Raw genomic sequence first — 12,142 nt, 5'->3', positions numbered from 1 at the left:
TTAGGAGCCCCTGAACACTTAGGTCTCTAGGCTAGATGAGAATGTTGAGCTGATTTTTTTTTTAAGGATGAATTCGAACGGAAGTTATCAGTTGATGGAATCCTCTCCCAGCCTCATCTGAAGTCCTGGCTTCGTGTCAGCTGGAATGCAGGATTAATGCCCTTCTCCCTTAAGGAGCAGTTTTAGTTTGTGACTATGCAAATAATTATTCTAATGTTCACATACAGGACCCTTGTAGTAACCTTTCTAATTAAAGTTCCACTTACATCCCCTGAAAGTATTTCTTTGTCATTGATTCAGTGGATAGAATGTACCATTTGTATCAGGTCGACTTGTCGCATGAAGAAAAACCACTTGTACCTAACAATACCCTGCGAGGGAGAGAAGCTGACGGATGGAATCCTTCCTCATTTCCCACGATGAGGGGAAAGACAGTGTCTCGGAGCGCTTCCGTGATTAAACACGGCTCATGAAAAGTCAGCTTATAAAGTCAAAAAGGTAGGCAGCACAACTTCCTCTTACTTCAAAGCCTCAGCTCTTTTCGATGTAGATTCCAACCTTTCTTTCCCTCCTGCCTGTGGTAACTTTACAAGCATAAGATTTGGGCAGCAGCTCTACCGGGACCCACCGGGGACCCACGGGGGTCACTGGCACGTGGATGGCCTTCAGTGGCCTCAGGCGAGGGGTGGTACCGGGAGGGCCTGGGGTCCCCGCTAGTCACCACCTGGACAATTCTTTGGATTCCACCCTACAGCGGGCCCATCGTTTTGTAAATTTACACCATAGTTGCTGAGGTTTCTAAAGAAAACACCCTGAAAATGCTGATGAGGCAAAAAAGATTCAAACACACATCCTTTACCCACTCACGGTCCTACAATGAACCAACCTCCACCTGAGGGATAATTTAATTCAGCAAAATACAAGTGTGACCAGTTGTTGTCCAGCCATAAAACCTCAGCTTTTCCGTCCAGGCGGCCGTGTGACACACCGGAAAACGTGAGGCTCCCAAGGCCACACACTGGTTCTCTTCAGGGCTGGGGGATGCCCACTCTGGGGGTCAGGGCTGGGGGACACTCAGGCTGGCAGGGGGGTGACAAGGGGCCCTCCCTCAACTGCCCACTGACACTCACCCTTGCTTGCCCATGGGCTGAGCTGACACCTCGCCTAGTAAGTCACTGGAATCCTGGGCTTCTTACTCCCAAGCGTGCGGCCAGGGGAGGGGGGTGCTGGTGGACCTTTCCCTGCCTCTCAGAGTGCCAGCCCACGCACACCTCTCCTCTGCACCCCGGATTAGGGAGACGCACTCCAATGCATTCTCAGCTCTCTGCAGCCCAGCCGCTTTGCTGCTGGAAGCCCCGTCTGCTCCAGGCAGTGGCACAGGTGGGCACAGTTGAGCTGTCAGCAGAGCTCTCCAGCTGTGTCCTCTGCTCTCTGGGGAGGGGATGGAATGCCTGTCACCCTTTCACAGTACCTTCCACCAACGTGCCGAGACCACAGTTGTGGAGAGAATGCCCTGGCTGACCCAATATTATAACCAAGGGCAACTGCAGAGCTTCAAGTTCTTAAAGTAAGTTACTACTGTAGAACATTTAGGAAACATTCGTCATATGTGTTCCAGATGTTTCTGAGTAGCATACAGTTCCCCAGAGGCACTCCCGTCTCCGGTGCGTGTATCATCACGCGTACCTGATCTCTTTGTTTATGGCGTCCAGCTGCTCCTGAAGCATCATGGCCAGCGTCTGGGCATCGGCCTGCCCACTGGGGGACAACAGAGCAGCTGAGCTGAAGAGAGTGTCCCGGTCATCCTCGCCATCAGACACGTCGACATCACTCTCAAATGCTTGTGCCACGTTTGCCAGGACACTGGCTTGCTGGGCCCGTTCCCAATCCTGCTCATTAAGAGTCTGTACCTATAAACAAGAAAACCGTGTTTCAGCAGAGCCGGAAAAGAACAGCCCTCGTTACAGCGACGTAAAAGAAACCTATCAGAAGGTTACAAAACTGTTAAATGGAAGCCCAAAGAATTTGGAAAAAGGGGTCATGTGTATAAGCTGCTGGCATCCATTAAGCGAGCAGCATTTCAGAAACAGAAGGAGACACATCTGTCAGACGGCCCCGTGACAGCCACGTCTCAGCGTGATGTGAGGCATTTCTATGACATCACGCACCATGGGTATACGGCCGAGTCAGAGACGCAAACGGAACATTAAGGCACTACAGTCACACCACAACCAGCCATGCTGATGGGGAGAGAAAGAATTCCTCCCTCAGCTCAGAGCAGTTGGGCTCACCTGAGGGGCGTCACACGTCCTGTGTTCTAAGCAACACACAACCCGCGTCACTGGACGGCCCAAGCTCCCATGTCTACAGCTGATGGCAACAAGCACACAGAGAAGCAAGAAGGGGCAGCAGAGCCAAAGGCGGGCTGGCAGGCCCTTCTGAGGGGTCCCCTCAGTGCCAGGGAGTAACCACGTTTTCTGGGGAGTGCTGCTCACGGAGAAAGGCGCCTCGACGCTGAGTCAAAGCCTTCTGGGAACGCGGGAAGCACACCATGTGTAATTGTGTGCGTGTTGGGGGCTCGGGGGTCCCTCCTGTGTGCTCATTTCATGCCCCACCCCCACCCCAGCGAGGGTCCTGCCTCCCAGCTCACTGATGCACCATAAGAGCCAGGAGGGAGCCCTTCTAGACGCCTGAGCACTGGTGTCCCCTGCCAGCCCCACCTAAGGCTCACCCCTGCGGCTTACTCCAGGATCGCCTACCATTCCTCCCCCTTGGGATAATCCACTTTCCACTGGTTCATTCCCATCACCTAAGAACGCTTTCTCCCTTCTCCCTCCTTAAAACACTACAAGAGCAACCACAAATCTTTACGCCACGTCTCCTTCCAGCTACCACTGCATTTCTGTTCCCAATTAGAGTCCAAGTTCTCCAAGGAGCTGCCTCTATTGTTTCCATGTCCCTTCCTCCCAGTGTGTCAAACATGCTGCCAGCAGGCTCTGCACAGTCGTCCCTCCAGCAGCACCACCGTCCTTGACCTTCACCTGGTCTGGCCCACTGACCGGCCGGCTCACTTGGCTCCACGCCCCACCCTCCAGGTCCCCGCCGACCTCACTCCTCGGGCTCCTGCTGTCCCTTGTCAATCTCCACCCCTGGAAAACTGCAGTGCCCCATGGCTCTATCACCTCCTCTATCAACAGGCACCCACTTGGTGACTTCGTCTTGTCCCCTGCCTTACATACCACCTGTGTGCTCACGACCTCAAGTCTTTCTCTCTAGCTGACACCTCTGTCTTCGTTCCAAGCTGGAACACCCAGCGTCTATCTGCCACGTGCCCTTGGCTGTCTGACAGGCCTGCCAACCTGACCACCACCACGGCCCAGCACCGTGTCCCCTGCCGCAGTGTCCCCATCTCAGGAGACAGACCCCATCCTTCAGCTGCTGCAGCAGACGTCGCAGTCCTCTCTACCCACTCGTCTCTCCCACTCTACCCACTGGAGCAACCTGCTGACATGACCGTGCGGCTCCAAACGGCTACTTCTCTTCCCTCCTCCAGGTGTTTGCTCAAATGTCACCTCCTGGTGACACCTCACTGGTCACCCTATTTAAAATTATTATTCCCCTCGTCATGCTCCAACGCCGGGTACCCCCGATTTCCTTTCCCTGCTTGTTACCACCTGACATACTGTGGTGGTTTAAACTATGTCCATGAATTCTCCACTCCTCCTCCCTTGGAGAGGTGGAGGCTAATTCCTCCCACCCGCCGTGGGTGGGGCACGAGTTAATGATTCACCCTACGAGGTAGCACACGTGGATGTGAAGGGGTGCAGTGTCCAAGACTCGGGCATCACAGGCTCCGGGGCTCTCTCCTTGCTCTCTCAGAATGAGTTCTGAGGGTAGCTGCCCCCATGTCATGAAGACACTCACACGAAAGGAACTGAGCCCTCCAGCCCACTGCCCGGTGAGTGAGCCGGCCGCGTACCCTCCGGCCACTGCACCCTCCGGCCAGCTGAGCCTTCCGAGGGCTGCAGCCCAGGAGGCATCGAGGCAGAATCACCCTGCCGACAGGCTCCTGGCTCCTGCGGTCACACAACTGTGAAGTAGTCATGTCCGTCATCAAGCCATTAAGCGTGATAGTAATGTGTTGCCATAGCAATAGATAATTAACACACATACCATATTTTACTTTTTACTCACTGCGATGTGTGCACCGGGGGTACAGGCATTCTGTCTGCTTTTTATTTACTGCTGTAACCCTGAGGGTTTAATGACGCCTGGCCCAAACTAGTTGTTCAATGAACACAGGGGCTCAGGATATAGAAGTGTATATAAAAACACATGCTGTTAAATAGACAAAAGTATGATGGTACTTAAACTGCCAAGTGTGAATTCTTCTCACTGAAAGATGAATGCTGCTGATCCTTGAGCGACACGGGGTTAGGGACGTCTGAGAAGTCAAACGTCGACATGACTTCTGACTTAACCACTACTACTCTACTGTTGACCAGAAGCCTTACTATAACACGAACTGTCGATTAGCACATATCCTGTATGTTGTAAGTAGGCTAGAGAAAAGAAAATGTCATTAAGAAAATCAGAAGGAAGAGAAAATCCACTTACGGCCCTGTGCGTATTCATTGCTACCATAAGTTCACGTCGTCGTCTGTCCACAAGCTGAAAACTCCCACGTATATGTGGACCTGCACAGTTCACACCTGTCTTGGTCATGGTCAACTGCACCTGTATTCACTTACCCCCCCCCCCGCCCAATTTCTTTTGCCTTCCCTTCCCCCTACTCCAGTACAAGCCATTGTTTCTCAGTCTAGTTGTGTAGCACACAGCTCCCTGGCCCATGCTGGGATTATGAGCCTTGCGCTCCCCAGGCTGAGGCAGTCTGTCGCTGGTCGTCGGTCGGCCACTCACAGCAACTCATGGCAGCTCTCGCCGGCTGCCGGTCACTCACGATGGCTGCTGCCCACTCACAATGGCTGGCGGCCATTCACACTGGCCACTGGCCACTCAAGGCAGCACACAGCAGCCCTCGGCAGCTCACTCCAACCTCTGGCTGCTCACAGCAGCCCAGCTCCAGGGAGAGCTGTTGTTCACAGTCTTAGCTGTAGAGGGCGCAGCTCACTGGTCCACATGGGAATCGAACCAGTGACCTCAGCATTAAGAGCACGGGGCTCCAACCACCTGAGCCACCGGGCCGCCCTCACTTCCGCTTAATTACTACTTCAAAGCTGTACTCGTTAGCACTGAGCTGTGTTTAAGAGGTCACATTTTATCAGAATTTCCATTCTTTAAAAACTTTGAAGAAAAGTACACTCTAAAAGTAAACGCTTAGCCAGAGGAAGGAAAATGGGAGGCGGAGAGAGAGAGAGAGAGAGAGTGAAGTATCAGCACTTTCATCCAAACCAGTGGCACAGCCTACAGCACACAGGGGTGGGGGCAGGTGCCGGCCAGGGAGGCCGGGAGGCAGGGGGGTCAGGGAGGCAGGGGGGTCAGGGAGGCAGGGGGGTCAGGGAGGCAGGGGTGTCAGGGAGGCAGGGGGGTCAGGGAGGCAAGGGGAGACAGGGAGGCCCTTGCCTTGGAGGGCTCATCTCGCAGCGCTGCCAGGCGGCCTTTCTGGGGGCGCCGTAACACGGCACTGCTGCTGTAGGAATCTGTGGGACCGTCGGCCACGGGGAACCTGAAATCCGGGACACTGCCCAAGTGGGGTCGGCTGAAACATGAAAAAAAAAAAAAAGGTCGTTATTAGAAGAAAAGTGAACTAACTTTGTTAGTCAAGCCAGAACGAGTCCACTTGGGAAATAAATCATTTCACAGACAAAGGTCACCACGGAGGGCACGTCTTCCACTCCCCACCAACATTTATTGCTCCAGCCCCACCAGGAGGAAAACCAAAGCGGACGCTACAGACATGAAGAGGAGATGGAGTCCAGCCGCCTGGGACCATCTCAGAACTCTCCCTCCCTCAGGTGGAGGCCTCCTTGGCTGACTGGGACGCACACCGACATGTCACTTCCGGCCTTCACCTGCTGTATTTCCCCGTGTGCCTGGTCCTCACGCCCCCCCATCTGAGGTTGCAGGAGCCCTTCAACCACAGCTGGAGCTTACAGAAACGGATCTGGCAGCTTGCTTTCATGTTTCTGAACAGCAAACGCGCAGATCTGCGTGCACGCAGGCTGACAGACAGACGCCCTGGCTGAAGTCCACAGAACACGTGGTCGGGGCCTGAGCACCCATGACGGAGACGCCGCAGTGAGCCGTTAGCAGTTCACCTCATGAAAGGCCCTGCAGGGGACCCGCCTTAGCTGTGGGCACACCCCACACTGTAATCTAACAGGTCCCTGCTCTCTGGGAAACAAGGGTGGCTGCCTTCATTTTCAGAAGTCCTTAAGATCTGGGGCGACAAAACCCACGCATCTGGTAACAGTTAGAGGGTCTCCTCCTGCTTGTCCACACCTCTGCACACAGGGCCAGTGTGACACGCCGCCTCACCTACTTCTGGTTCACTCACCTGTGCAGTCATTAGAGAAATGGCGTTTTGAAGCGCTGCATACGATTTTATTACTAGTTTATAAAATATCCCAGTCTGGAATTTCCCTGTCGTTGTACTTCCTCTATCCCCTTATTCCTGAAGACACTGCTCAGTCTGTTTCAGCCGGACGTGTAGCAGTGGCTTTGGGGCGATGACGCATTTCAAAAGCAGATGAAAGCTACACATACAGCACCTCCTGCACGTCATGTTGGAGCTTCATGGAGTCTCTGCAGTCCACAAGTGCCTCCTAATTCTGATACCTTTCCAGGCTTGCTTTCCTCCCAAACCCACTGCCACTCTGCAGCCAGTCATTTCCAGACCCACGGCCCTTTCCTGTACTATATGCCCAATCTATTTATGGAAGCCCGTCCATCAGCTTGGCTTCCACTCCTCAAGCTGGGCTATCTTTTTTGCTGGAGAAGATCAGAAAACCAAGCTGACTGACTGCACTGTGAAGTCACGCCAAGTAAACTGAGCTACTCGGCCGGCTGCTTTTCACGCCTCCCCACCCGACGCCTCAGCCCACGCCCACTCTGACTCCTCACAACTGCTCTTCTAGGCCCCCTGACAGGAGACCTCTAGATCTCATTGCTCCTTGAAGCAAACCCCGTCCTCCGTGCCCTGCCTCTCCTGCCCACTGTCTCCGGACCACACAGCCATGTGTGACCTTGGCCAGGACTGGATCCCGCACCGGCTCGGCTCCCTTCCTCACTCAAACTCCCCAGAGAGTAATATACACTGTGTCCGCTGCTCCTTCCTCCATTTACCGGCAAATCAAACCCACATCTCATCTTCTTTAATCCCTTAGCAGGGGGCCTGCCTCTGCCACACTGATTACACTGGCCTTTCACCTTCGATGACCTTAATGGGCAAATCAATGATCTTTGTCCTGATTTGCCTCCTGTGTCCCTCTCTGGAAGCATAATACGCTCTTCCATGAAGTCCTACCCCAGTGGTTCCGGAGACAGGGAAAGTCCTGGATCTGCATCGCTGTGCCCATCTTCGCTGATCTCTCGTTTTCTAGAAGTAGGTCCAGTAGGGACAGCCCTAAGATCCCCAGACCTCCCTGGTGCCCTAAGTTCGCAAATGCACAGGCTCTGAGCTTCCTCCTAAATGCTATTTCCAGCAGGAGTCTGTTTCCTGCAGCCTCACGAATGTCGGCATCGCCAGTTAACCAGGAAATAACTTCTGCTGAAGTTTAACTCCCACTTGATGACCAGTTGCCAAAAAGAATCAAAAGAAGATTTTAAACGCCTTAACGGGAATGACTGCTCTATAACGATGAGTAAGAAGAAAACCCGGATGCTGGGCAGTCATTCAAAGCCGGGGGGTTCACCCCCACAGCAGCCAGCTCAGTCAGGTTTCAATAGATTTTAAAATGACTCCATGTCATTAAGCTTCAGAGTCTCTTAAGAAATATAAAAAAGGGTAAGTACTGCACTGAACACACGGATTTCAGGGACTCCCTCCCATCCCTGCGGTGCAGTCGCCCCCTTGGTGACCCCAGTGTCCTGTAGACGTGGCTGTCACTCCCAGGTACACGGTGCGTCACCCGGTGCCTTGGGCTCCGTCCTCCTCCCCACACGGCCAATCCCTCAGTGAACACACCCAGCCATGACCTGATCAGCCCACCTTCCAAACGTCCTCCTGTGTTTGGGTTCTGTCACTGACATGACTCCCACTGCCGGAGGCACCAAACCTGACCTCTGGAGTGACATCCTCTGCCGCTCGCCTGCTAGTAAGCTCCAAGCGCCCTGGGGCCGGACCACGAGCTCTGTCCAGTGACACTGCCCACAGGCCAAGGACATGCCCTGTGCACACACGCCAGGTGCCGAGATGGATCGGTCATTGGTGAATATCGTACCCGTGATGAAGGGAAGCACCTCTTAGCCTCATCTGGTCCAGCTCAGCCCTCAAAGCTTCGATGTTTAGTACGAGCTGATCCTACAAAACAGCAAATGACACAGTGCAGCTATCTCATGATTTAGAATTATTTGCATCAAGTGTGCTCAAGTGTTGAACCTCACCACAGTGGGTTAAATTAGCAGTTATACATATCAAACATTTCAATTCTGAGACAGTTTTCTCCAGGAGTCCTAAACAGAAACACTCAGAGCTGCAAACTAACTTTAGAAGCCCTAATCGTAAAGACACATCTCAGTCACAGAAGCTTTCAGAGGAGAAACACCAAGCCACTAACTGATAACTGTAAAGGGAAGCAGAGCTTTTTTTTTGGGGGGGGAGTGTGTGTGTGAACGACGCTCCCTTTCCCCTGCCCAGCTCTCCCCGTTTGTCTCACATGCAGCGCACACACACACACACACACACACACACACACACACACAGAGTATCGGAAGGTATCTGTATCGTCTGTATGCTCCACCTCACTCTGTCCAGAGCACAGCAACAGTAAGACTGACAAGCGCTTTTAAAGTCACCCAGAAAGCTGGGGGTCCACGCTGTCCCACACAGGAGCCGCTGGCCACATGCGGCTACGGAGCACCCCAAAGGGGGCCGCTCCACAGTGGGATGTGCTGAGACTGGAGAACTCACAGTGGATTTCAAAGACTTAGAATGAGAAAAAGACTGTAAAGTAGCTCATTAATTTTTATATGAATTACACGACAAAGTAACATTCTGACTGCATTGGGTTAAAGTTAAATGCACCTGTTTCTTTTTACTGTTTAAAACGTGGCTACTAGAAAATTTTAGATTGCCTACATGGCTCACATTCTCTTTCTGTTGGACAGAATTGTACTACATGAAAGGTTCGTCAGTGTTTCAGATTTCAAACGAACCCAGAAAGGAATCACAACTCTGAACCACACACACCGCCACGCTCCAAATCCACAGGAGTGCTAGAAATCCTACAGCCGCGGCCTAGGCGTAAGGAAAGGCTAACGCAGCGTCTGCCCTGCATCTCTAGTGATTACAGTAACGACGAACTCCACTCGATTCAGCTCGGAACGCGTTTCCAAATGATTCAGAGGTTTAAATACCTTATCATGTTGAGTTTCTTCTAACTGCTTTTTTGCATTTTCAACTTCTCGTAATAGAGAATTCTGAAAAAGATACAGATAGTCCTTTAGTGTTGACTCTTGAAGACATTCCATGTAATACCATGTGGCTACGTTTCTGTTTAAACTAAAAAGTACACCTCAGAAAAGGAATGGACCATATGAACGTACTAATGGGCAGTACCACACTCCCAGAGGGAAATGCTGACGATGAGGCCAGAATAACTTGTAATAATAATTTGTACATACTAAATTTTCTTCTCTGATCGATTTTCAAAATGTTAGGTTATGTCAAGTTCATGGTGTAAGTTCGTTTTAATCAGTTAAACTGGTTTGTACTAGCTCCTGCAATTCACTGGTCACGGGGAAACCTGACACAAGTTTCAAATGCATAATTCAAATCTCAGATAAAAATATTCCTTCCTACCTTAGGTTGGCCCACTGATCCAGGATGACGTGAGATAACTGAGCTATGTGGTTGGTCTCTTAATAATGCATCTCATAATGGGCATTGTGTAAACGTCTCATATAAATCATAGTGGCAACTGGTCTCCCTCAACGAGCATGACCCCAGGTAACACCTCAGGGAAGGCTCTGGGCCTCCTCTCGAGGCACACTGGTGACGTGAGGCCGGGTCTTATCGAATCTGAACCCCACTGGCCCCATTCGAGCTTCTCTGATACAGATTCTAGGCCACCTCTGCTCTCTGGTTACACCTAGAATATTCCATGATGACAGGAGCACAAGTCTGGGCTGAGACGTTTTCCAAACCAAAGGAAAAGAGAGAAGGCAGGAGATGGAATGTGAAGCTGTTTGTTTTCAGTTGATTACATCCTCTCTATTCCACCAGACTCCTATGATGTTATGTTTATAAATGAGACAGAAATTAACTTCCAATGCAAGACCAACAAAGGGGTGATGAGGGTTGGCCCCCAAAAGGATTCTAGTGCAGGGACTGGCAAATGAGGGCCTGTGGGCCAAACTTGGCCCACGGCCTCTCGCAGCAAATATAATGTTACTGAACGCAGCCACACCGATTCATTTACATATTGTCTACGGCTGCTTTGTGTTCATTATTAATTAGCATGACATTATTTCAGTCATCAACATTTACTACCTGCTCCTTTAGGGAACAGTTTACTGACTCCTGTTCTAGAGAATAAGAAGGATAAATAATTTTCTGTGTACATGAACTGTGCAGGGCATGACAAACGGTAAGGCAATTCAGTGAGTGGCTAACAGCTGTATTCTCCCACTTTAAAGGATACTTTATGTTCTTTCTAACGGTTAAGTACTGCCGAACACTGGTCCCCACGCGTCTGTCAGCGGGGGGGAAGCGTCAGTGGCGTGGGGACCCCCACCTTATCTTCTAGGGCAGCCATCCTCTCCTTAAGGTGAAGCTGAAGCCTCTCGTTAGATTCTGAAAGAAGCTTGTCAACAGTGTCTGACAACCGTTTATTGTGTTCTTCATTCATTTTTTCTCTCTGCCTTGCCTAAAATAAGAGAAACAAAACCTTAGCAGCTTCAAGCAAAGGCATGGGAATCACTTCCCAAGTGCCAAGGGCGAGTGCCGGGAGTGGCACGTGCTGGCATTCCCGAGGTCGTGCCTCCCACTGCCCTCACAGTGGACTCTGCACGGTTACCAGGATGGACACGGGCACAGGGAAACGCTGGGACACGTCTCAACGAGCTCGCTAATGGGAAGGTCCCACTGCTTCTGTTCAGAGGGACACTGATGTGGCCGCAGGAACGTCGCCCATCAGTAACAGGCAGGCGGACCCAGGAGGCAGCCTTACATGCAGAAAAGAGCGTATTTTTATGGGGATCAGCTTATCTACATGCTGGCGGAGGAATTTCCCCACGTGTCAATAGGAGCTTGGGTCTGGATTCGGGCAGTGGGAGGAAGAATTTAATCTACAAAGCAAAAGGTAAAAAAGTTCACTTCGGGAAAAAAAACCGGTGGAAACAGAGGCTTTCGCCTGTTTTTCTTTATACGCCTACATCCCTTGAGTTTTTGTAATGAAAATTTGTATTAAAAAGTTACAAATAATTACCTCAAGTCATTTTAAAATGTAGAAACAAAGTTGGTAAGTCTATGTTTTACAAAACTACCATTAATTTCATGGATTAAAAAGCTTGTTTTCGTCCCCAATCCTGCAGGAACACAAAAGACAAGTGGAGGGGACAGGCAGGGCGATCAGGCAGCCACACCCGTCAGGAGGGGTGGCCTGAGCCCAGCCTGCGATGGTGGGCGTGGTGGGCAGTGCTCGGGGCTCCTCCTGGGCGGAGGGCAGCGTGGCCGGGCGGAGACGCGCGCTGCAGCCCAGGCAGGAGGAGCGAGCGCACAAGGATCCGCCGTGGGACTGGGCACTGCAGTCATCCTTGCACTTCGGTCTCCTCACCTGTAAAGTGTGGGTGCCAGAGCCCCCCTTTTTTCATGGCGTAAGGATTAAACAGAAAGCACTCAGAATCGAGGTCCCAGCTCGAGGTCACATACCCGCTGCAGTTCCTGATTCTTCTCCTCCAGCTGCGCCTCCATTTGGCGTAGCCTCTCCTCAATGTTGCCATGTCTCTCCTCCGCCTGTCA

General features: G+C 51.7%; 1 protein-coding gene across 7 annotated transcripts in view; it reads right to left on the bottom strand.

Moving 5' to 3' along the window:
• PPFIA1 (PTPRF interacting protein alpha 1) overlaps positions 1-12,142 on the bottom strand; it is an 83,556-nt gene that overhangs the window by 30,355 nt on the left and 41,059 nt on the right. For all 7 annotated transcript variants that reach the window (XM_074336869.1, XM_074336871.1, XM_074336873.1 and 4 more), the window contains 6 exons: positions 12,053-12,136; positions 10,917-11,048; positions 9,538-9,600; positions 8,403-8,482; positions 5,584-5,719; positions 1,687-1,910 (listed from right to left, as the gene is read on the bottom strand). In XM_074336869.1, the coding sequence (XP_074192970.1) occupies positions 1,687-1,910; positions 5,584-5,719; positions 8,403-8,482; positions 9,538-9,600; positions 10,917-11,048; positions 12,053-12,136 (719 nt within the window). The remainder of the gene's footprint in view (positions 1-1,686; positions 1,911-5,583; positions 5,720-8,402; positions 8,483-9,537; positions 9,601-10,916; positions 11,049-12,052; positions 12,137-12,142) is intronic.

Source organism: Rhinolophus sinicus, linkage group LG06 (assembly GCF_036562045.2).
Source record: "Rhinolophus sinicus isolate RSC01 linkage group LG06, ASM3656204v1, whole genome shotgun sequence".
Lineage (NCBI taxonomy): Eukaryota > Metazoa > Chordata > Mammalia > Chiroptera > Rhinolophidae > Rhinolophus > Rhinolophus sinicus.
The sequence above is the reverse complement of the archived record's forward strand: the minus strand, read 5'-3'. Positions and strand labels throughout refer to the sequence as shown.